At 34.7% G+C, this 26,825-nt stretch overlaps 1 protein-coding gene across 1 annotated transcript in view; it reads right to left on the bottom strand.

Annotated features, from left to right (window-relative positions):
- Positions 1-3,405: 3,405 nt before the first annotated feature.
- LOC111046215 overlaps positions 3,406-26,825 on the bottom strand; it is a 43,819-nt gene continuing 20,399 nt past the window's right edge. The window contains exons 9-17 of the mRNA XM_039425657.1: positions 24,153-24,521; positions 22,661-22,664; positions 21,066-21,347; positions 17,960-18,244; positions 16,951-17,116; positions 16,145-16,266; positions 13,934-14,099; positions 10,964-11,326; positions 3,406-3,651 (exon numbers count right to left, since the gene is read on the bottom strand). Coding sequence (XP_039281591.1) covers positions 3,520-3,651; positions 10,964-11,326; positions 13,934-14,099; positions 16,145-16,266; positions 16,951-17,116; positions 17,960-18,244; positions 21,066-21,347; positions 22,661-22,664; positions 24,153-24,521 — 1,889 coding nt within the window. The 3' untranslated portion in view covers positions 3,406-3,519. The remainder of the gene's footprint in view (positions 3,652-10,963; positions 11,327-13,933; positions 14,100-16,144; positions 16,267-16,950; positions 17,117-17,959; positions 18,245-21,065; positions 21,348-22,660; positions 22,665-24,152; positions 24,522-26,825) is intronic.

Below are 26,825 nucleotides of genomic sequence, written 5' to 3'. Positions count from 1 at the left end.
CTGCAACATAGTAGTAAAAAGTATAAAACACTTATTGAAATGGGCTGCTTTTAAATTAATAAAACAAAATAAAACTTGTAGCACCCTTTATTTATTAAAAAACTTAAAATAGTTGAACAACTATTTAGTAAAAAGTATATATCCTATTATATTAAGCGAGCAATTTCTGTATAGCTGAATAAATATTTTTTTTATATTTGGTTATTTATGTTCAACGGATCTCGAAAACGGCTCTAACGATTTTCACGAAATTTTGAACATAGTAGGTTTATGATATAAAAATTCGATTGCACTAGGTCTCATCCTTGGCAAAACTCGCTGAACGACATTAAAAGGATAATTCATCCTTGGCTGAAACAGCTGAGACTTTCGTCGTCTGTGGATAGTAAAAAGTGAGCGAGTGATTCTGCGGAAAATAAAAATATCGCATCCCCGAAATTCATAAGCTGACGCATAGCCAGCTATAAAATATAAACACGATCATTTTAGAGAATTGTGTTCTGTTTATCAATAGATAAAAATAACGAGCGAAGCTCGGTGCCCCAATATTATTCTATTATATCCTATATGCCTTACAACCTGGAATTTTAACTTAATTTGGGTTTGCAATGGACTGATCTTCTGATCAACTTGAAATTTTGCATGAAAATTCCTAATTTACCGAGGATGGTTAAAGGGCTGTTTTCTTTTTTAATAATCAATTGATTATAATTACAATAATTGAGACAAATTTATTTTATTTGTGATACAAAGTTTACGTAAGATAAAAGCCCAATCAAACACGTATTATATTATAAATGATTAAAGTTGTTAACACTTTTTATATCAGCATGAAACTATAAAACTACATTCAATCTGTGTTTTTAACAGATCTTTGCGGATCACGGGTAACACCTGCGCATACTCATAATAATTTCGATTGATTTCGTGACCTACTTACTTTAAGAAATATATGAAGAATTTTATGTAGCAAAAAATAATATTCGTGGCCTACTTCTACAGTGAGGTCCACGTTATAATGGCAGTAGAGAAAGATAGGAAATCAACGTTGCCGATCCTCTGTCTTGTCAATGCCTTCTATAGACGATAGCTGAAACAGGTTTATTGATGTAATATCAACTGTTTATGCTCCTTTAAAATAATCAATTATATTTTATTAATCAAGAAATTATATTTTTCAATCATTTCATAATGAATTTTCATAATTAAGATGAAATATTTTGTTAATTGATTATTAATTCTACATTGTTCAAAGCCGATCTGGCAACAGAGCAAAGCGAGAAAGAGATAGCGCTATCCGCCTTGTTGAGTGATAGACAAGAATAGCAATACCATTGCTAATCGAACACTGCTATTATAACGTGGACCTCCCTATAAATATAATATGGACCAATAATGAATTTACACAATCAAGATGAAATATTTTGTTAATTAATAGTTCTACATTGTTTAAAGACGATCTGGCAACAGAGCAAAGCGAGAAAGAGCTATCAGCCTTGTTGAGTGATAGACAAGAATAGCAATACCATTGCTAATCAAACACTGCTATTATAACGTGCACCTCACTATAGAAATATAGAAATTTAATGTATTTTTTAATAAAACTATATAAAATTGTTCGACTACACGCTATAAATTGAAAATTATACGAACTGAATTATGATAAGAAGGAGGTAAAATTAGCAGGAACGCAAGATGCATTTCGTATTCCTGAAAGCGGTTATAATGCAAGTCTACTTTCTCATCGCTAAGCAAGTCACGTACAAAACTTCTGTCCCGATTTGACAAGACTTGTCCCTTCCTTTCAGATGCGTGTCACAGTACTACTAAAATGAACTTGACATTTACAACTTCTGGTGAGAATGCGTAATGAGGCATTATCAATAAACATTAAAGTTTAATAAAATAATACATTAAGAATACAGTTAACTAATTAATTATTATTATTATATTAATTTTACAGGGTACTATAATTCTATTTTATAAATAAAAGAAAGTAGCCCTGAATTCATACATTTTAATTAAAGTTTAAATATATGATACTAGCAGGTAACCCGTGCTTTGCACTGAGGAAAATGTTGTGTTATAAAATGCAAACTCCTTATGTCCAGGAAACATAAAGAATATATATTATTTTGTTAAAATTAAGTGGATAACTTAATATTCATCAGAGTAGAAAATTTCCAGCAAGAGTTTGATTAGTCCTGAACCTGCAACCTTTCGCACTATAGTAAGGTCCACGTTATAATGGCAGTGGAGAAAGATAGGAGAACAACGTTATCGATCCTCTGTCTTGTCAATGCCTTAAATGACAGTAGCTGATACCGGTTTATTGACGTACTATTAACTGTTTATTCTCGTTTAAAATAACCAATTATATTTCAATAATTTCATAATGAATTTTCTAAATCAATATAAAATGTTGTTAATTAATTGTTAATTCTACATTGTTAAAATATAATCTGGCAACATAGCAAAGCTAGAAAGAGACAGCGCTATCCGCTTTGTTGAATGATAGACAAGGATAGCAATACCATTGCTAATCAAACACTGCCATTATAACGTGGACCTCACTATAGTCATTATAAACTAGTAGTTCTGTGAACAGTAGACCTCGCGCAGTTATAAACCGCAGCCTCCTCTTATACTGTCCATCAGAGTAAATCCTGTCTGTATGTCGTGTCGGCGAGATATCGGTGTGAAAACGACTAATGGCTGTTGGGGTTGGTGTATCAAAAATGCTAACATCAGAAGCTAATCTCCTTCAAGACATACTGGCAACAGAACAGCCCGAGTTCAAAGCAGAGAAAGTTCGAGAGACAATACTTTGTTATTTTAGTTATTAATTGCATGCGTTATTGCACGCAATCAATAGTTCATTTAATATTGCATAAAAATTGCATTCAATGAGGCATGCAATCTATAGTCTACACAGCAGCTGATTTTTTACCAAGTTACATTGAGATATTGAATTGCATGCGTCATGGCATGCAATTTATAATCAACTCGACAGCTGATTTATGATGAATAATTCTATAGTCTGATTTTTACTCTAATATTGGAGTATGAAGGAGGCGCCTTTTTCCTTTTATATTATCCTTGAAATGCGAAATTTCTAAAAACCTTGTATATACGTCGACGCGCAATTTGAAAAAGAACATACCTATCAAGTTTCATGAAGATCTAATGCCGCGTTTCACCGTAAATGCGCAACATATAAACATTAAAAGAAATGCCAAACCGTCGACTTGAATCTTAGACCTCACTTCGCTCGGTCAATTGATGAATTTCTCTGAAAGCCATGTGTTTGAACATTACTTCTTCAATTTTCAAAACCTTACAGTTGAGAGAAAAAGATAGAAAAATCTTATATCATGAAAAATAAATATATTCAACAAATACACATACTTACATACCTATACGACAAATACACTGTACAATGAATTATGATCTTTTTAAAAATTATTGAATTATCACATTAGCTTCCGTAACTTACGCACTAGAGTTTCTATGTTCTTTTCAAACAGCATCAGTCCTCAAGATTTCCAATTCATCCAAGAGACTATGCAATCTCAGTTCTTTTTCAATCAGCAAGTCTTGAATTTCTTGCAGATTTTCCGGTAGAAGCTGAACTGCGTCCATGTAGATTGCCTGCAAAAACAATAATCACTTATCACAGTTTTCAAAAACATCCACAGTTATTATTCAACGAAAATCCTAAATAAATACTGTAAATTACCCCGAAGACTTCTGCTACTGCAGACATTGACAACAGGGTTAACAGCTAGATGGAAATTCGATGAGAACTACTATCCAAAAATTATTTGCCAGCCCAGGAATCGAACCCGGTACCTCCCAATTGCCAGTCAGGAATGCTTACCCTTACACCAAACTGACAATCTCTGGATAGCAGCGCTCATTTTATACGAAGCCATAGCGACCAACCGCTATGGTTTTTATATTTAGGATTTTCGTTAAATAATAATTATATATTAATCAGCATTTGAATAAATGCATTATCTATTTTCATTCCATCTGTACACTGGTTGGCCGCTATGATGGATTCGTATAAAATGAGCGCTGCTATCCAGAGATTGTCAGTTTGGTGTAAGGAGATTCGCATTCCTGACTGGCAATTGTGAGGTACCAGGTTCGATTCCCGGGCTGGCAAATAATTTTTGGATAGTAGTTCTCATCGAATCTCCATCTAGCTGTTAACCCTGTTGTCAATGTCTGCAGTAGCAGAAGTATTCGGGGTGATTTACAGAATTTATTTAGAATTTTCGTTAAATAATAATTATATATTAATTAGCATTTGAATAAATGCATTCTCTATTTTCATTCCATCTGTACATCCACAGTTAATGATGTTGATGTTGTTTTCAATGACGAATCACTTTATAATACTCGCTTGAATCCAAGACTGTAGCTGCTCAAACTAGACGCCAACAGCAAGTGCACGCGTTCAGAGTGAGTGTTCCTATGGAACACTTAATTGTCTAAAGTAAGTAAGAAATTTAATTAAGACAAATTGTCTTAATTTTCTCCACATAGAAATCGAAAAATCTCTTCATAAAATCCATTCTGCTCTCACCATTTTCAAACTGATCCATTTTATTATATTATATAGTGAGGTATCATTTTGAAAACTTTGAATAGCGTCATATTATTAAATATAAAAAATATTATGTAATGTTCCTGAATTTATGAATAAACACCTTTGGATGTGTTGTCCAACATTCACAGATATTATTATTATTAAACTAATAATATGATTAATTGCAGAAATTGCTTACCTATTGTCTGTTCATTAGGGGTCGGTTTCTGAGCTCGGGATTTAGCTAAGTTCTAGACTTCAAACAGCTGGAGTCAGAAAATTGGCTTTCCGAAACGGGGCATAGTCGCAGTTTTTATTTTCTCATTTCTGTAATTGGAAACGTTTTTCCTTGACGAAATTAAACATTTCTAAATAATTCAAAATAGTTGAAACTTTACACTATTTTCTCTTTATTTTATTTTGTTTTTAATTTTCTAGTTTTTAAATTTCAATAATTCAAACGTGACTTTCACTACGACTACGCTCCGTTTTGGAAAGCCAATTTTCTTACTCCAGCTGTTTAAAGTCTAGAACTTAGCCAAATCCCGAGCTCGGAAACCGGCCCTAAGAGATTACTAATTTTACAAACTGATTACCTATTTGGAGAGAAGTTCAAATGATAAATAAATTGTTGTTAAAAAATAAATTAGGCTTCCACAAAACGTTTAACAACTGAAAAAAGTACAAAATCCTCCTGTTTACAATTCTCTTTTGAGAAATCTAACAACCTTATTGAAACAACACACATGGAAGACACTTAGTGCCGGTTGCACAAAAGCCGGTTAAATTTTAACCGTGATCAATTTCACAAGAACCAATCAGAGAAGCTGTATTATCAAAAAGGACTTCTCTGATTGGGCCTTAGTCGCAGTCCACGTTTAAATAAAATTTCGAAAAACTAGAAAATTGAACACAAAATAAAATAAAGAGAAAATAGTGTAAAGTTTCAGCTATTTTGAATTAATTAGGAATGTTTAATTTCGACAAGGAAAAACGTTTCCAATTACACAAATGAGAAAATAAAAACTGCGACTACTGTCATAAAAACTGCGACTGCGCCCCGTAATGGAAAGCCAATTTTCCGACTCCAGCTGTTTAAAGTCTAGAACTTAGCTAAATCCCGAGCTCGGAAACCGGCCTAAGTGTATTCATATATTTACTATAAAACAAAGCGTTTAACTTCAACAGAGTTAATGAAGTATTCTCCGTTGATGATAAATACTTGACAATAAATTATTAATGATAGTGAAGGAAATCAAAGATCTATCAGAACCCTCAATAAACTGCCAGCAATGCCAGAGGTAAAGGCCAAGAATGCCAAGATTGCCTTCTGGACAGTAGGCTTACTTTTGTACCACTGGTAAAATCTCAAAAAGTATATTTTTATCACACACTATAATTAAAATTACTCCAACAAGTACTGGAATAACTTTATACTACTCCCTATTGAAGATTGGTGTGCAGCAAACAATTTGAGCATTAATTCCACAAAAACAGAGGATATAACTTTTAGCTTTGACAGAAAAATTAATGACATAAACTCAATTAAGCCTAAGTTTCTTGGCGTGAGAATTGATACTAACCTGACTTGGGAATGTCATATAGGCTAACATATATTTATAAAAAAATCAACAAGGGCATCTTCCTTTTACGTAGATTATGTAATATTGTAGATATGTCTGTTCTAATGAGTGTTTACTTTGCCCATATTCATAGCCTTTTGCTATATGGAATCCAGCTGTGGGGCAATGGCTCAACTACTGACATCTTGTTTAAATGTCAAAAGAAAGCAGTAAGAATAATTTGCCACAAGGCTCCTCGTACTCCATGCAAATCATTATTTATTGAACTCGGACTATTAACACAGCCATCTTTGTATGTATTGTCATGCTTGATTTCAGTGAAGAAAACTGAAAATGAATATGATGTTAACTCTAGGATACACCAACATAACACTAGACATAGGAATAATATAAGAGTCGAGTATTGCCAATTTACAAGTTCTCAAAAAAACTGGCAATAAAACTTTATAACGCTTTGCCTGAAAATATCAAAAGAATAAGCTTTAATAGTTACTGTAAATATTTGAAAAAAGTACTGGTCAATGAATGTTTATATAAAGTTGAAGATTTCTTTGTAATAGATTTTTTAAATTGATGTTTTCTGTGTTATTAATGACGTTGTTGTAACATTTTAATGTTGTGTGATAATTTGATTGATTGATTGATCGATTGATTGATATGTCATGTTTCACAGCCATGTCTGTTATGGACTTCACCTATGGGGACGACTTGGTGATGTGCTGCTTCTGCAGAAAATGGCTGTTCGTGTGCTGACGGGCAGTGACTACATGGCTCATTGCAGACCACTCTTCATGAAGTTCAAAATGCTTACTGTTGTAAATCAGTACATTCTTGAATGTGTGGTTCTCATCAGAGACAGAGCTAGGAGTGCTGACACTCGTGGCGAGATACATGGCTATGGAACCCGTCAGACTCACCTTATCAGAATGCTAATATGTCGTTTAGCAAGGACACAGAGGTGTTATCTTTTCATTGCATTCAAAATGTTTAATAACCTGCCAGAGTGGGTCAAGACTATTAATTCACTAAAAATGATAGACAATTCCGAACAATTATGGAATCTTTCTTGGTGGAGCATTCATTTTATAGCCTGAGTGAATTTCTTGATAGTGAGATGACATTTTGAAGCTTTTTTGTGACATGTTTTATAAACCCTTGACGCAGTCTATCAGCAGCGCTGGTCAATGACTTAGAATGAAACTAAAACTCATATAGAGAGTTACAGCTGTTATATAGCTATGGTGAATGTGATATTTTCGAGCTCAAAATTTAAGTGTTTTTATTCTTTATTTTGTGAATTTATAGTTTGTTTCATGTTTTTAAGAAACTTTTATTATTAATCCATCCAAATTTAAAATTGTTTGTTATATTCTAATTTATATTTTAGATTGTGATTTGGTGTAGAAATTTGAATGGACATAACCTATAATATTTGGACAATTTAAAACTAAATTAGGAAATTGAAGAAGTTTTAGGCAATAGCCTGTTTTTTCTTTTCCGATTCTTGTATTTTTTGCTAACCTTATAAATAAATAAATAAATATTTGCATTTGGTTTACGGCATTGAACACTGGGTTGCGCCTCTAAAACAGATTCAGAAAAGATTTTTCTCATAGAGAAAAAAGCTGCAGATGCCTTGCTGGATTGAATTTGGTTAATATTGTAGAGCAGCTTTCGTTACTCAAGATATTCAATGAAGCGTTTTTCAGACGTTTTCAGACGAGTAGGCAGGTCAGGAAGTTCTCTGATTGGCTGATTATCAGCTGATTCCCGAACACCAACCCAATCAGCCAATCGGAATCAGCCAATCTGATTGGGTTGGTGTTCGAGAATCAGCTGATGATCAGGCAATCGGAAAGCTCCCTGCCCTGCTGACTCGACAGAAAACGCCTAATATGGCTCGTTCCAATTCTTATTGCTTTCAGTATCTGTTCGATATACCTTTGAGGTGCAGCTCCCCAGGCTAGTATGCCTTAACTATGCCTCTCTCAGCTATTTCACGTATTCTTCTTATGCCGTAAACTGCACTTTAAATACCTATAGAACAAAAATTCTTCAATTTACAGCATCCAGTCGAACTCTAGACAACAATATATCTACTATAGGCCTATCAGGCAATAATCAGTCAAATGTGACGAGGTTTCAGACCTTTGGCCATCCAACCTGCCCTATCTAAAATATTTGAAAAGTGTGTACTAGTTCAGTTAATTGATTATTTTGAAACTAATGGTATACTTGACAAAGAACAACATGGCTATAGAAAAAACAGGTCAACCATTACTGCTTTGATAGAGTTCATAGAAAACATTTTAGAAAACTTAGATGAGGGATTAAATACTGTGGGAGCATTCCTGGATCTAACCAAAGCATTTGACAGTGTGAATCATAAATTATTATTAAATAAACTTCAAAATTACGGAATTAGAGGTAAAGAGCTTAGCTGGATCAAGTCATATCTAGAAGCACGGCAACAGTATGTAAATATAAAGTATACAAGCAATAAAAATCAGTACAATATTGGATCAAACTTAAAATGTAATAACTATTCTGTACCACAAGGATCGGTGTTAGGTCAATTTTTGTTTCTGTGCTACTTAGGGGGGTTGCCTAAATACATGTGCGATTTAGTTGAAAATAGTAAATTATGCTTATACGCTGACGATATAAGTCTGTGCATTGCTGATAAGGACTGGAACACAACAGAAATTAAATGTAACAATTATATATCATTAACTAAAAAGTACCTAAATCACAGACATCTGCTACTTAATGATAACAAAACAAAGTTCCTCCATTTTACTTGTAGAAATTCAGAGGTAAAACAACTTAATTCCGTAGATAATAAGAAAGAAATTAAAATTTTTAGGCCTATATCTTGAAAACACAACTTAGTTGGTCCGTTCACATTCAAAAAATATGTAAAAAATTAAGCTCAGGGATTTTCGCGCTGAGACGACTAGCAAAAATTTCCAACTTAGAAACGTTAAAAGCAGTGTACTTTGCAATGATCCACTCCCACATTTCATATGGAATTGAAATATATGGACGAACAAGCATCTCAAACTTAAATAAAATACTCCTATTACAAAAAGAAGCAATAAGAATAATTCTAAATCTTGATAGAGAGCAATCATGCAAGCCATTCTTCAGTAAGTTAAAGTTCATGACGGTGTACAGCCTGTACATTTATAGGACAATATTATATATAAAAACTAACGAATCTAGATTCCCACGGCAAGTGGATATACATAATTACAACACAAGAAATAAAAATAATTTTACAATAAAGAAACACAATAAGGAAAAATATAAACAAAGTCCAACGTAAATGGGAATCAAATTTATTGGTTGTCTCCCAGGTTGCATAAGACATGAACCTGATAGATCAAAATTTAAGGAATTGCTGAGAGCATATTTGATGGATTTAGTATGCTACAGTGTAAAAAAATGAATTTTATACAGTCACTAATTTCTCTTTAGCTTTAAGTTAGTTTTAGTTTTTGACTTTTTCATGTACATTTTCATGTATGTTTTAGAAAGAAATAAATGATTGATTGATTGATTGATTTCTCGGGGTCGAGCTGCAGGATGACTTGGAATGGTAGGATCAGGTGCAGCGTCTCTTGTATAGGATATCTGCTATTCTGTTCTCGCTGGGGTGAGTGAGGGGAGCAGTATGATATTCCCTGCTTGCGATCTATCATGGCTATCTCATGTCAGTCATTCGTTAAAGTTTGATATTCTGGGGTGGCTATGACACACACCTTGGGATGATTTTCACTAGGCAGGAAAGGGCTCTGAGAATAATCTTCAAACTCAGTGCCCGTACAGTAGGCCTTATTTTGTGAGAGAGAGTATATTAACTTTCACTTTTTGTGTAGTTGAGAAGTTGATATTGTGGTAATTATTCATATTAAATGATAAAGACTAAGAAATTGTCAAAACACCACAGATTTATTGATACTTAGAAAGACCGGTTTCGGTTACTGTCAATCTCTGATAAACTAAAACTAAATTCAAGAGCAGCAGAATTTATACTATTGGGCGAGGTACTGCATGAACACCTGTCATTTTCATTTAATATATCAACTTTGCCAGCCATGTACTTTCTGGAGGTCATCGCAAGTAAAAATTGGAGGGCATTCTCATCCGTTGTACCTGATCATTCCTACAATACGAGGAGTGGTAGCTCGATCCTCGGTTACCCGGCACATAGACTAACACTTCTGGAGAGAGGCCCACACTATACTAAGGTCCTGACGTTATTCAAAAATTTTCTGTATTATTGTTGAAAAAAATGAATATTCTATTCTATTATACTATTGCGCAATAAAATTTTTTAATAGACTCCACCATAATTTTGAAGATTTCTCCAACTTTCCAAAGATGATAAAGGAAGTATAAGGGAAGTTCTGTTTGAAAGAGCGCCATACACAGTGGATGTCTTGAGGGAAGAAAATTAAATATCATAGATTTATTACAAAATAAAAATTTCCTTTAAATTGATCGATTTCTTCCACAGGGTGCTCCTAGAGGCAGTGTTGTTTTTGACGTCTCCTCCTTGCACTATTGTATGTTCTGTGTTCTATTATTGATTGTGACGATTCAATGTTGCGAAGCTTGTCTTTTTTATGCAACTCATTGAATAAATGAAATTTGATTTTATTTTATTGATTTGACTGCAGTGGATACTTTGCTACATAGCTAATCAATATGAGCATTTAAAAAAGTAAAAAACAAAAGGATGTCTGACCTTGATTCAAGGACACACCACTCGACTCACCTTGACCCAAGGACATTCCTCGACCGCCTTGTAGAACGTTTTGCGTATCTCGTCGCTGTCCCTATGCAGCGCGCTGAACTGCAAACACAGCCGCCAGAACAGCGGACACCGAATCAGCTGATCATCGCTCATCAGCTGATTGAACAGCCAGCGCATCTGGTTGCTGCCGCTCGCTTCGATCAGCTGATAGCCGCCGCTCGCTTCAATCAGCTGATTGCTGCCGATCGTGGCTAGCTTTTGAGCACGCGCAATGCGCGCGCGGCAAATGAAAATCAGGAAAAGTTTGGCAAAAATCGAGTGGGAGGATGTGAAAACTGAAGTGAGTTTCCACCAGGGACTACCAGCGCTGCCACCTGCGTTTGTCTGCAAATCGAAATTAAATCAAAATCCAATAATTGGTAAAAGTGCTTAAAATGTTAAATCAATGTATTTATTTATTGGATAGAGCAAACAATAGTCGGAAAAGAAACAGGCTACTGCCTAAAATTTCTTCAATTTGCTAATTTTGTCTCAAATTGCCCAAATATTATGTAGTGCCGTGCTACCAATTTTTCCTTAAACGGTTGGAATAGCATTTAACACCTATCAACCTAAGGATAGTTGTCGGCTCCAATGAAATAGATTCTTGATAAACTGTGAATGGATCTATTGCCTATGAATGAGAAATCTAGTTTTTAGAGCAAATTAACTTATAATCTTCAGATGAATTTACACAAATACACAAAGAAAATATATCTTAAGCCTAATTATTTCAGAGTTATTACGAACTAAAATACTTATCTAGTTTACAGTTGAAACACAGTGGCTATTGGCTTGAAAATGCAAACAGCTATTTAATAATAAACTAGTACACAATAAACTTGTATAAAACTCAATTTAAAACATTAATAAATTCACTTAAACTGACAATAAGTCAGAGCACAAAATTACACAAACAACAGCCAGCCATGTTTTCAGAAGAAGGAAGAACAGGAAAAGCCACAAGTTGCAAGTCACGAAGCCAACGCCTAGTTCAGTATCGATTTTTACAGACACGTCACCAAAGAATTATAACTTACAAGTTTAGAATTCACATTCTACATCTGTTCTCAATAACTTTATTTTGAAAATGTTATTTTAAATTTTTATATATATATCATCTCTATTTAACTAAACCATTTATCTTTTTAATTCTGTCAACCCAGCCTCGGTGACACCATGGAACAATGCAACAAACATTTACGATAATAAATTCTCCGTCAAAAAGTTTGTCCGTCTATTGATAACTCTGACATTTACTATAAAGTTCCATAGATCTCGAATTGAAGATTCGATTCCAATGTGAGAAGAAAAATGTAATATTACAGTAGGTTATTCAATTCAATATTTATAATTGCATCCAAAACATCCGAATAATCAGACTGAGGATAAGTCAAAAAAGAGCAACCTAGGGGAGGTTCTCAACACATACCATAATCACATTGATAAAATACTGTAATTATACAATAGTCACATAAAATATATTAATATATATATATATTTAAAAAACCGCAGTTAGTCAAGAGTACCTGGGAAGAATCGAAGACAAGGAACAATAATATATCACTCCTGTAGTAACTCAATAGTATGGCCTTTCAAGCAACAGCCTCTTTAACACTCCTCTGAATCTTCGTAAGTCCGTCATGTCTCTATAATATGCTGATATTTTATATATCTATATTATATATTTTTGGGCCCATATATTGCGGAGATTTTTCAAACATGGCGGTTCTATGAGCAGCCACTGATAGGGAGGCTGAGTGCCTTGTATTGTAACTGTGGATTTCATTATTGCGGGTGAAGTTTGGTAGGTTTTTGTGAACGTATGAACAGATCTCCAAGATATACAGAGACAGCAGTGTGAGTATCTTGCTACTAAAGACAAGTTCTCGATAGGGATATCTGGGGGGCTTACCAAAAATAATTCTTAATGATATTTTTCTGAGAAGACCTTCTCTGATTGGTTCTCGTAAAATTAATCACGGTTAAAATTTAACCGGCTTTAGTGCAACCGGGCCTGTAAGGCACAAGGTGCAGAGTGAAGGGAAGATCCAAGGAAACTTGCCCAACAATTTCATGGCATGAGATAAATAAAATAAGATAATAAAACAAGTATTATTATTATTAACTAGCAGGTGACCCGTGCTTCGCAAGAGCCTGTTTAAAGCACTTGACAAACTGAGAACTAGACGTATTGAAATCTTGAAGAACTGAAAATAAGCCTATAACCATCCTCGGTAAATTAGGAATCTATATTCAAAATTTCAAGTTCATCAGTTCAAATAAAATTCAAATAATGAGGTCCACGTTATAACGGCTATGGAGAAAGATAGGAGAACGATTCCCTGCCTTGCCACTACCTTCTATAGAAGCTAGATGATTCCAGTATCCCTGATTTAATATTAACTGATCTTTTTTGTTAAAAACAAACAATCTCACCAATAAAATATATTTTTCAATGATTGAATAATACAATTGAGATTGAATATTCTGTCAATTAATTATACTCCTACATTGTTCGATCTCTGCAACGCTGCGGAGCTAGAAAAGGAGAGAACTATCTGCTTTGTCGAATGATAGACAAGGATAGCAACACCTATGTTAATCAAATGTGAATATTTCCTATTTCAGTGATATTAAAGTGAAATATTTCTTCTATGCTAGGTTTTGACGCATCTAAATTTAAAAATCTACTTCGTAAAAATAATTAAGGACTGAAAATTTTGTGACGTAAACAACTACAAGACTAAACATATTTCGGACTATGTGTTATCTAAATTTGGGAGAGGAATAGCACAAGGTTACCTTATTTTTCTCTCCCTATCATTTTGATGATGCACTTATTGTATGAATCAATAAAGAATAAGTACTGTCATTATAACGTGGACCTCACTATAGTTTCATATCAAGTTGATAACTGAAACTGAAATTTTATTAATTTGTATATCCCACCTCAATCAAGCCCATCACATGAAGAATGTGTATATTGTTTGGAAAAATAGCATGCGCCTTGTATGCAGCTTTCTGCAGTACGGCGAATGACGAGAGAGACTGAACACAATGGAAATGTAGAATGTCGATGAGTATCTCATAAAGACCTTCACAGATGTACATCCCTCTGAAAAAAGAATGAAATTAATATTAATATTATATTACTAGTAGTTCTGTGAACAGTAGACCTCGCGCAGTTATAACGATGTCCCAAACCATAAGCACATCCACACTGATACACTATTTATTTGATCAGATCATGCTTAAATACAAGATTTAATTATCATTATAACGCTTTCCGGAATTTAGCGCGAGAAAACCAGAAGACATCTAGGCGCCCAGACGAGCTGTTATAAGTTCTTTGCATCCTATAGTGCATAAAAATCGCATTCAATGAGGCATGCAATTTATAGTCTACACAGCTGCTATTTTTTTACCAAGTTACATTGAGATATTGAATTGCATGCGTCATGGCATGCAATTTAAAGTCAACTCGACAGCTGATTTATGATGAATAATTCTATAGTCTGATTTTCACTCTAATATTGACGTATGAAGGAGGCTCCTTTTTCCTTTTGTATTATCCTTGAAATGCAAAATTTCCAAAAACCTTGTATATACGTCGACGCGCAATTTAAAAAGGAACATACCTGTCAAATTTCATGAAAATCTATTACCGCGTTTCGCCGTAAATGCGCAACATATAAACCTATAAACATTTAAACATCAAGAGAAATGCGAATCCGTCGACTTGAATCTTAGACCTCACTTCGCTCGGTCAATAAATTAATCTAAATCCAAACATAATGATATTACAACCTATTTACAAAAGCATGATTGATTATACATTGAAAACTACAGTAAACTTTTCTACAACCATTAATTCGTGGTTCGGATGGCCACGTTAAGCCGTCGGTCCCAGCTGCCTAAAAAGCAGTCGTTAGGTCATGTCAGAGGCCCTGAAATTGATCAGTTGCGACCTGAAAACTCACCAGGCCTCAGCCAGCCAGGTCACTCGATTTTATTATTATTAATCCAAGGCTGCAGCTTTGAACATTTGATACATTCTGAGAATTTATAGTTCAATAATTGAGAGCTCCAGAAATATATTTCAAGCTGAAAACTGGCATTTTTTGCTGATAATTTTTATAGCCGACCGGTTGTAGTAATAATGCTTTTTGAATCAAGGAATTTAAAAACAATTATGTGTTTTACTATAGTGAGGTCCACGTTATAATGGCAGCGGAGAAACGTGGGAGAAAACGTTGCCGATCCTCTGTCTTGTCAGTGTCTTCTATAGACGGTAGCTGATACAGGTTTATTGACGTAATATTAACTGTTCATTCTCGTTTAAAATAAACAATCTCACCAATAAAATATATTTTTCAATGATTGAATAATACAATTGAGATTGAATATTCTGTCAATTAATTATACTCCTACATTGTTCGATCTCTGCAACGCTGCGGAGCTAGAAAAGGAGAGTGCTATCTGCTTTGTCGAATGATAGACAAGGATAATAATAATATTTTTCATTTGTTCAATACAGTACAGTCATTATGAATCACAACCATATAATTGAACATTGTCATGTACAAAAAAAATCTCTTCAATATTTAACAAAATAAAAATATTTAACATAATAAAAATATAGATATGGCCTATATGATATCACACATAATTGTCACATAAAAATTCATTTACACTATAAAAACTTTTTTTAACAAGGAACTTATGAAGATCTTTTTTGAAAGTCATGCTCTTAAAATCTATATTACTAGGCAACTTGTTTAGAAATTTTGTCCCTATGTAGCTAGTCTTTTTCTCAAAAAGAGTTAGCCTGTGAGGCTAAACGATAAAGTTGTTCCTGTTTCTTGTAAAGTGTGAATGTACCTGTGCATTGGTCGTTAAACTGCCCATATTCTTAATCACCTATAATAAAGTTTTAAAAATAAAAATACAAGGTACAGTGAGTATGCACAGCCTTTTAAAATAATCTCGACAAGGATGATTGAACCCCAATCCCACTAAACACCTAATAGCCCGCTTTTGCAGAATGAATATCTTATTTATGTTCTGCAGAGACGTGTTACCCCAGAGCTCAATTCCATATGCAATATGTGAATGAATGAGTGCGAAATAGAACGTTTTTCCTGTCTCAGGGGCACACACTTGACTATGTTTCGCAGAACAAATAAACTGCTACTGATTCTGTTCGCCAGTCTGTCAGTATGGGCATTCCATGAGAGATCCTTATCCACAATCATTCCCAACAGACTCGCCTCTGTCACATTCTCCACAATAGAGTCACCAATGCTAATTACTGGTTCAAATACATAATGTTTGAAACCAAATTGAAGGCACTTACTTTTTTTAGGGTTCACTGACAATAATGATTCATTATAATATTGTACAACAGAATTTGTCTGTAGATTTGCTTCCACCTCCAGTTCATTGAGGCTGTTGTTGAACATTATTGTTGTATCATCAGCGTATAATGTGATACCCACATCTACTGGGACTGACGATTGCAAATCATTTGTATAAAGAATAAAAAGCAATGGACCCAGAATGGATCCTTGCGGCACACCTCTTGTAACACTCAGGATAGCAACACCTATGTTAATCAAATGTGAATATTTCCTATTTCAGTGATATTAAAGTGAAATATTTATTCTATGCTAGGTTTTGACGCATCTAAATTTAAAAATCTACTTTGTGAGAATAATTAAGGACTAAAGATTTTGTGACGTGAGCAACTACAAGACTAAACATATTTCGGACTATTTGCAACCTTATCTAAATTTGGGAGAGGAATAGCACAAGGTTACCTTATTTTTCTCTCCCTATCGTTTTGATGATGCACTTATTGTATGAATCAATAAATAATAAGTACTGTCATTATAACGTGGACCTCACTATAGTTACATATCAAGTTGATAACTGAAACTGAAATTTTATTAATTTTTATATCTCACCTCAATCAACCCCATCACATGTAGAATGTGTATATTGTTTGGAAAAATAGCATGCGCCTTGTATGCAGCTTTCTGCAGTACAGCGAATGACGAGAGGGACTGAACACAATGGAAATGTAGAATGTCGATGAGTATCTCATAAAGACCTTCACAGATGTACATCCCTCTGAAAAAAAGAATGAAATTAATATTATAAATTAATCTAAACCCAAACATAATGATATTATAACCTATTTACAAAAGCATGATTGATTATACTTGTCTTGATATTTTCTACAACCATTAATAAGTGTTTCGGATAGACACGTTAAACCGTCGGTCCCAGCTGCCTAAAAAGCAGTCGTTAGGTCATGTCAGATGCTCTGAAATTGATCAGTTGCGACCTGAAAACACTGACACCAGGCCTCAGCCAGCCAGGTCACTCGATATTATTATTATTAATCCAAGGCTGCAGCTTTGAACATTATTTGATACATTCTGAGAATTTATAGTTCAATAATTGAGATATTGAGAAATATATTTCAAGCTGAAAACTGGCATTTTTTGCTGATAATTTTTATAGCCGACCGGTTGTAGTAATAATGCTTTTTGAATCAAGGAATTTAAAAAAAATTATGTGTTTTACTATAGTAAGGTCCACGTTATAATGGCAGTGGAGCAAGGTGGGAGAACAACGTTGCCGATCCTCTGTCTTGTCAGTGCCTTCTATAGACGGTAGCTGATACAGGTTTATTGACGTAATATTAACTGTTCATTCTCGTTTAAAATAATCAATTATATTTTATTAAGAAAGAAATTATATTTTCAATAATTTCATAATGAATTTTCATAGTTAAGATGAAATATTTTGTTAATCAATTACTAATTCTACATTGTTGAAAGGCGATCTGGCAACAGAGCCAAGCGAGAGATAGCGCTATCTGCTTTGTTGAATGATAGACAAGGATAGCAATACCATTGCTAATCAAACTCTGCCATTATAACGTGGACCTCACTATAGTTAACTTACACAGTGGCAGGCCTGGCTTGAGGTAGAATTCGCTCCAACGTTTTTTCGACAAAAGCAGCCGACACCCAAACGGTGTGAGTTAGAAAGAGAAAGTAAGCATGGCAGGCCGTCCACTCGACTGAATAGTGTGGCCTCAAAACATCTTCCAGCCGCCATTTTCTGCAAATATCTCCCTCTTTCTCCAATTTCAGCATCACTTCAATGGTGGCGTGATGAAATTTGTCAGCGGCCGAAGTTACATCAGGAGCTGAAACCAAACTGCACAGCTGATCCACCGCTTTCTGCCTGCCAATAAACATAAGAAACGATTTTATTTATTGATACAATCACAAATAATATAGTTATAGTGAGGTCCGTAGCGTATAGACTACTAAATTTTAATATGTATTGTACCTAGTAGTTCTGTGAACAGTAGACCTCGCTCTCAGTAAGTTACATTGACCTGTTATAATTTATCAATTCAAAATATCTAGAAAAATCCTAAATAAACATAGAGCTTTCTGTCCTATCGTACAGTGACGTGTCGTCCCGGAATGTGAGTGTGAGCGCTGTTATCAGGTCTGGCTGCCGTCGATACGCCAATCCAATCAACCCATCAAAGAACATTCTGTGTTGTCGTGTTGACGAAAAATCGGTGTGTTGAAATTAACAAAATAAACTACCATAATGCTGATTTCCTACAAACTTCATTTCTCACTTTTCATAATTTTAGAAATCAATTTCTTTTCAATAATATTTGTTGCAATTATAATTATCAGATTAAAAAGAAAAATGTAAAAAAATGTTTTCTATCAATAACTCCAAACTCTAAACTAGAATCATGGCCTCAGCTTATGGAAAGACAAAGTTGGTAGACAACTGTCTACTAACGTTTATGGAAAGATACATTTTCAAGATGTTTTCGATGTTTTTGAACGGGTAGTATTATTGACCGAGTGAAGTGAGGTCTAAGATTCAAGTCGACGGTTTATATGTTCAAATGTTTAAATATTTAAATGTTTAAATGTTTATATGTTGCGCATTTACGGCGAAACGCGGTAATAGATTTTCATGAAATTTGACAGGTATGTTCCTTTTTTAATTGTGCGTCGACGTATATACAAGGTTTTTGGAAATTTTGCATTTCAAGGATAATATAAAAGGAAAACAGAGCCTCCTTCATACGCCAATATTAGAGTAAAAATCGGACTATGGAATTATTCATCATAAATCAGCTGACAAGTGATTACACAGATGTGTGGAGAAGCCAGTCTATTGCTGTATTTCCATAAGGTCTATAGTTTCAATCAGGTACTAGTGGATGAGAATACTGCATGAGGTCTACTGTTCACTGAACTACTAGTAGTCCACTAGACAGCTGATTTATGATGAATAATCACCGTAAATGCGCAAAATATAAACATTTAAACGTTAAGAGAAATGCCAAACCGTCGACTTTAATCTTAGACCTCACTTCGCTCGGTCAATAAACAGTATAAATATTGCTACTGTGTCCCAATATGATACATTACAGAAGCACGGTACTAAAATTAGATGTATATATAGTGAGGTGCACGTTATAATGACAGTATTTTATTACCTTATTCTCACCGAAAATGTGAAATTTAAAAAAAGGATTAAAAAAATTAAAAAGTCCTCTAGACTATGGGCCGGTTTCCGAGCTCGGGATCTATAAGTTCTGAACTTACAGAGTCCAGGACTAAAATAAGATCTCGGGTCTAAATTGACTTTCTGAGTCACGATTTTATCTTCTAAACTCCTGAGTCTATCAAGTTTTCGACTTATTTGAGTCCAGGACTTTAACGCAGTAAACGTGAGGGAAAAACACAATATTTTGCTGTTGTATTGTTGGCATTATAGCAAAACGGAAACAGCTGATTGCAGCGGGATAGTTCAAATGAGCATGCTCTCCAAACTATTTTGTAAAAATACGTTTCGATTTTTTTGTAGGCATATTCAAAGCAAAACCTTTGAAAGGTGAATTAATAAACATTTCATTTTACGTTATATGCTATACAAATCCTAACCAGGGATTTGGAATAAAAATTTCATTAGCCTATTGAGTTTGAAAACTTATTTGTTTTGAAAAAAACTGGAGTAATAATTTATTATTATTAATATGTTGAATATGACATTGAATAATAATATTCAGATTGGAATATAAATTCCAAGGCAATCCTAGTTTGAACATTTTTAGGTTATGTTACAGTCATAAAATGAGGTTCGTTTTTTATGCATATTTCTGATACAATTTTATTCCAAAATGAACTTACAAACTACAAATTATGAATTTATATGGACTAATCCAAATAATTTAGGTATTCCATGATTCATATTTGGCTTTTTATCTACTCCAAAACAATAACTGAATTGTGTTTGCTCAGTTAAGTCTAGAACTTGAATTTAAACCCTACTCCAGTCGAGGGTTATAAATCACGCTGTTTCAAGTCCTGGACTTAACAATTTTTGATAAATCCTTGACTCGGAAAGAGGCGAGAATCTAATTCAAGTCCTGGACTTATAAACCCTTCACTAAGAAAGCGAAATTAAAAACTCCAGGGTCTAACATGATCTCTAAACTCCAGAGTCTATTTAAGTCCTCAACTACGTTAACGCTCTGACTCGGAAAGCCAATTTTCTGACTCCAGAGTTTGAAGTCAGTTAAAGTCTAGAACTTAGCTAAATCCCGAGCTCGGAAACCGGCCCTATGTATTCCAAATTAAGGTTTAAAGCAGTTTTGGGCGAATGCCTGTTGTTTTTACCTGGATTGTACTTGTATATGATTGAATAAATGAATAATGGCAGTGGAGAAAGATAGGAGAACAACGTTGCCGATCCTCTGTCTTGTCAATGCCTTCTATAGATGGTAGCTGATACAGGTTTTTAGGATGGTATTGATAGAGAAGGTTCGGCAACGTTGCTCCCCTATCTTTCTCCACTGTCATTAAAACGTGGACCTCTCACTATATCTTTTCTCTATGGTATCACCATGAATGATACACAATCAACGCAATATGATACAGTATCATCTCAACTTGATACACAACACCATGGGATCTTCTTATGCTATAACTTCTGTATGACAAAATTGAAGAATATACCTTACCTATTGTTGACTGGATCAGCTCTCAGCAGAATTTCGACCAGATTTCGATGCAGCTGGCTGTAGGCAGCATTGTCAGGCATATATTTACGCAGTTTGGACGCCGTTTGCAGGACATGCAACGCCGAATCCAGATTGCCCACATCTCGTTCGACCAGTGCGTACTCCGAGTACAGGCACAAGTCATCGCGAAACTCGGGCTTCTTCAGCAGGCCTTTGCTGAACGCTTTCAACGCCTTCTTGTGATTGGGTGGCAACGGTATGCCGTCAACAGCTGAGACATATCTGTAACAAAAACATTAGAATGAAGTAGTTTATCACAAAATTGAATTGACTTTGAGTATAGAGAACAGAAAGCATGTAAAGTCTTCTCAGTAAAAAAGAATTTCTATTGACAATATGTCTGTCTATAGTAAGGTCCACGTTATAATAACAGTATTTGAGTAATCACAAAATACTAGTAGTTCTATGAACAGTAGACCTCACATAGTTTTCTCATCCACATTAAATTTGAAATAGGCACGGCTTCTCCAGACATCTGTGTAATTCGTGCAATGAATAATCCACTTTCAGCTGATTGATTATGAATAATTCTCTAGTCTGATTACTCCTATCTTCAGAGTAGATGATATAGTGATATAGTGATATCGGAGTATGGAGGAGATTCCTTTTCCTTTCATATTATCCTTAAAATGCAAAATTTCAAAAAACATTGTGTATAGATTGACGCGCAGTTAAAAAAAATATTCCTGTACAATATTTTTTTATTTTTTATGATTCTGCTGTTATAAAGTTTCTATTGTAATTATTAGTTAAATTTAACCTTAACTTTCTGCATTATTTTGAAATATTATGTTTTTCTTTTAATGTTTTACAAATCTCACCAGCGGGCAAAGATTTTCTTTTTTCTGGTGATGCCTAGATTTTATATTTTATTTTAATTTTATTCAAGTATATGTACGAGTAATTATGTTTATTTAATTATTTGTTTAATGATATGTCATATTATGAAGAGTTTGTAATATGTTTTGAATATTCTAATTGGCAATAAATGAAATAATTGGCAATAAATCTCATAGAATTCTATCAACGCGTTTGGCCGTAAATGCGTTAAATACAGGCCCGGCCCCAGGGGTGGGCGGACCGGGCGGCCGCACAGGGCGGCAGATTTTTGGGGGCGGCAAATTTTAAGGAACGGAAAATTTTTAAATGCAAATAAAAATAAATTCAATGTGAATAGTAAAATTTTATAAGAAGCTTTTCCAAACTCAAGCTAATGAAGACATATATCTAAGATCAACAATTTCCCAGGAACATCTGAGTGGTCTAGCGAACATTAATAGCTCAGTCTCTAGATCTTGAAGAACTGGAGAAGGAATTTTTCCATGCAAAGGTCAGACGAGTTCTACTTAATTGAACAAGTGTGTTGAACAAACTCGTGTTGTAGCAATTGTAGTTTTGATTACTTGGCAAGTTAAATAGGCCCAATACTCTGTTGCAGTCTCTTGATTTGGAACTACCGTCTTAATTATGTTTTCTTATTGTGTACCGTATCTGTTCCGAACATAAAAACAGTTTAATCAGATATTTTGTGTTACTGTTCTAGTCCAGTTAATCAAAGACTATAGAATGAAAAGTTTGGAACACAATTTTCAACTCCACAGCTCTTTTAAGGATAGTAAGAGGATTAACATATCAAAAGTACTCACCCCTACATCATGTGCTAAAGGATTGAAAGGTGGATTGAAAGTACCATTTTTTCATTTTTCTCATATATCTCTGAAACTATGCATCTTATGAACATTTGTACACTGTACAAAATTGAAGCTCACAAAATTACCAACAAGTTTTGTTCTCTACATTTTCTTCATATATCTCATAGTTTCTGAGATATCCGCTCTTGAAGGTGAGACATTTTTTGAAAAAACACTTCTGCCTCCAATTTTTTCATATTTTCGGCCTTATAATTTTTGAACGATTGATGAGAAAAATCCGTGCTGATTATAAGCTGACGGAGCATTTAATTATCTTCAATTTGATGTATATTTTCACTATTTTACGCATTTCCCTACAACTGTTGCAGCAGTTTTAGTGTTGAGAGTGAAATTTTCTGTTCAGCAACAATAGATCAGTTGACAATGAAATTTGAAGGGAATGTTTGGAACTCAATTTTAGACTTTGCAGCTCTGTTGACACTAGTTTGGAGGTGAGCATATCAATAATCCCAACCCATTTGGGCTTATAAGCCTGTGGTGCCTTTCTGTAAGTTGTGTAATTCTGAATGATTAAATAAATAAAGAGGAATTCAATGACAAAGCAACGTAAAGAGAAATTCATGTATTAGAATAATCTTCCCAACAGAACTGATATTGATGTATGTTATTGAACGTCATGTATGTTATTTAAGGGGATTTGTTATTTGAAAAATTAAAAATAAATCAGCCCATTGAAGGTGAAAGAGAAACTTGTTATTAGCGATACCTAAGCCCTGCTTATCAATTGATTTCTGCGCTGCTAAGCAAAAACTAAACACCATCCGTGATTAGTTTTTATGGGAGTGTTTACACACTAACAGACTACAAAAGTGTATGAAATCACATAAGTAGTCATAGAGAAAATATAGCATAAGAAGGTATCCCATGGTATAGGGCGTTTATGTTCCAAATTTCACTGTTAACTTAAGCCGATAGTCCTAGCAGTTATTCGTGAAACTATGAGATGCTGGTAGTCTCACATACTGTGCCGTTCTTACACTCTCACCCGGTCAAAAAAGTGATCATGGACAGTAGTCAACAGTAATCGGCTTCAGCCAACAATTAATCGGCTTGAAATTTTATACATTAACGAGCTTTACCATGGGATATCTTCTTACGCTATACTATAATAGAAAATAAACGATCTAATCATTCAATTCAAAACTCCCGTGTCTCGGATGGACACGTTAAGCCGTCGGTCCCGGCTGTTTAAAAGAACACTCATTAGGTCATGTCAGAGGCCCTGAAATTGATCAGTCGGGACCTGAAAACTCTGACACCAGACCTGAGCCAGGCAGGTCACTCGATATTATTATTATCTAAATTCAAAACTCACCAAATTCAGCTTGAACCAGTCCAGCAGGATAATAAGCAACCAGCACTTGTTCCACCAAATCGAACGCGCTGGGAATCCTATCGAGCTGCAATAGCCTCACCGCCGAGTCGCTCATGGGCAGAAGGGGCACTTTGAGTATCACCAGAGTCATCACAACAGACTGCAAGCTGAGTGAGGCGTCTGTGATTGGATGCAGCAGGTTTGACACGTCATTGGCGAACACAATTCGCTGCGGGTCGATTGCGTCGCTCTCATTGGCTGCTGCATGTAACACTGGCAGCCAATAGCAGAGCTCGCGCACTCGCTCCACTCGCAGCCATATTGCCGGCATCGGTAGGCCGCTCTGCAGAATAGTGTCTTCCAAATCTCCTATCAAACAATAAATGGCAACAATTTTACAGACATTAGAAATGTATCTTAAACTATAGAAAGTAGAATCAAATTCAACTCAATCAAGGTAATTTTCTAATTTTAAATTCGCTAAATCATTATATTTCTTAATTGATGAAAAATGATCAACGTTGCGGAGCTAGAAAATGATTGACCGAACGGAGTGAGGTCTATGTTTCAATTCGGATTCTCTTTTGTCTGTCTGTATGTAACGCGATTACGGCCGAACGCGTTGATAGAATTCGATGAAATTTGGCAGGTTTATTCCTTTTTCAACTGCGCGACGATGTATACACAAGTTTTTTTTTTAAATTTTGCATTTAAAGAATAATATGAAAAGAAAAGGGATTCCTCCATACTCTGATATCACTATATATTATCATCTACTTTGAAGATAGGATTAATCAGACTATAGAATTATTTATAATCAATCAGCTGACAAGGGGATTATTCATTGCATGCATTACACAGATGTATGGCCGTGTCTATTTCTATAAGGTAGGGTTTCAATATTTTTTATGATGGGTGCCCATCAGTATCAATATTCTCACATTTGAGAAACAAATTAAATTGGTGATTGAAAATAAAATAAAAAAATGATTAAAGGATCTAAATAATGCTGAAGTAATTATAATATTCTTGATTTTAAAATAGTTCAGAAAAAATTTTATCACATGGAACTGGATAGATTATCATATGGGATACAATCTATAATTTCACTACTTTAAATTATTTCACTACACTTTTATTCAATATACTTAATCACTCCACTAGCACTACACCAACTCGAAGGGCTTTGTTCTCTTCAACCTCCTAGTGAGTTCAGTGTTGTCTAGTAGTTGGATGACTTCGGTGTTGTCGTGCTGATGAAGACGTGACTCATGATGGGCTGCCAATCGTCTTATCTCACAGGTCACATAGGGGATGTGCAGATCTCGGTGCAAATCGCTGTTCATTATGTACCAGGGCGCATTCACCATGTTCCGCAGTACTTTGTTTTGGAATGTTTGAATCTGACTGATGTTAGAAGTTCTAGAGCAGCCCCAAAGCTGAATTCCATACGTCCAGACAGGTTTTAGAATTTGTTTGTAAATCAATAACTTGTTGTCCAATGAGAGTTGTGATTGACGGCCCAACAGCCAATAGATTTTACTGTATTTGAGTCCTAGCTCGCTCCTTTTCATCTTTGGGTTTTAGAAATTCATTGTAGCTCTGTATTTTTAATAGTTTTTGAATAGTTTACCTAAATAGTTTCAAGATATTTTCAGTGATATTACATAGCAATAGTGATGTTTTACTATTTGATTCGAGTGAATTCTTTGTGCAATGTGAAATAACTCTGCTAACTCTCAGTTCTTATTCGTATTTGACCATAACCTAAGATTTGGTTAGTTGTATCTTCTTGGATTTTTGACTGTAGTTTGTCGATTCACGCTTATCGCTTGCTATTGATATTGATAACATAATATAGACATCAGAATTGGAACTGTTATGCCGGTGCCGATTGTCGAATAACCTAGAACTATTTCGGCGGGAATCCGTGTCAGCTGTTACACACCTGTTTTTGACAGCTCTTATAGTGCGCGTCCTTTCGTTGCTATAGCAACCAATCAAGAACAGTCATTTCCATGATTCAACCTTGAAAATTGAGCGTAGACAAGGGTTGCTGTTGTACTGGTTATCGCATGCTGAAAGTGAAAACTGACCTACGTATTCCGTACTATAGGCTTGTTATTCTGCTCGCACCCACCGATCAATGCCAGTTAGAGAGCGCTCAATTAAAATATTTTTTTTTCGTATGTTATGTTTTTGAAAGACTTAAGCTAACGGAGAAGTAATTTCTGTCATCATATTGAGTTGTTCTTTTTACATTATTTTTGTGCAATATGTCATTGATTGAGTTTTTTGAAACAAAAAAGAGGAATATAGGTATAAAAGTTAATGGTTTTAGTTATAGAAAAGACCGTGCATTATTGAATGGAAATGTATCATGGCGTTGTCTCACGGTTGGCTGTTCTGCGACTGTAAAGACTGACAGTAAAATGGCAAAAATTATCGAATCTGCTGGAGCACACAATCATATGGGCTTTGATGCTGATATGCATTCTGCAAGTTTGGAGAACATTAATAATAATAGTAATACGCCTACATCACAAGTTGGTTCGCCTGCTCCCCAGTGCACCCCAGAAAAATCGACGAGTTGTGGACATGGTGCACTATGTACGCCGAAAATGCATGATATGGGTGTCAACACACCAAATTTCAGAACAATTAATGTGGACG

This window comes from Nilaparvata lugens, chromosome 4, assembly GCF_014356525.2.
Source record: "Nilaparvata lugens isolate BPH chromosome 4, ASM1435652v1, whole genome shotgun sequence".
NCBI classification, from domain to species: Eukaryota; Metazoa; Arthropoda; class Insecta; order Hemiptera; family Delphacidae; genus Nilaparvata; species Nilaparvata lugens.
Note: the sequence above shows the minus strand (reverse complement) of the source record. Positions and strands in the feature narration are given on the sequence as shown.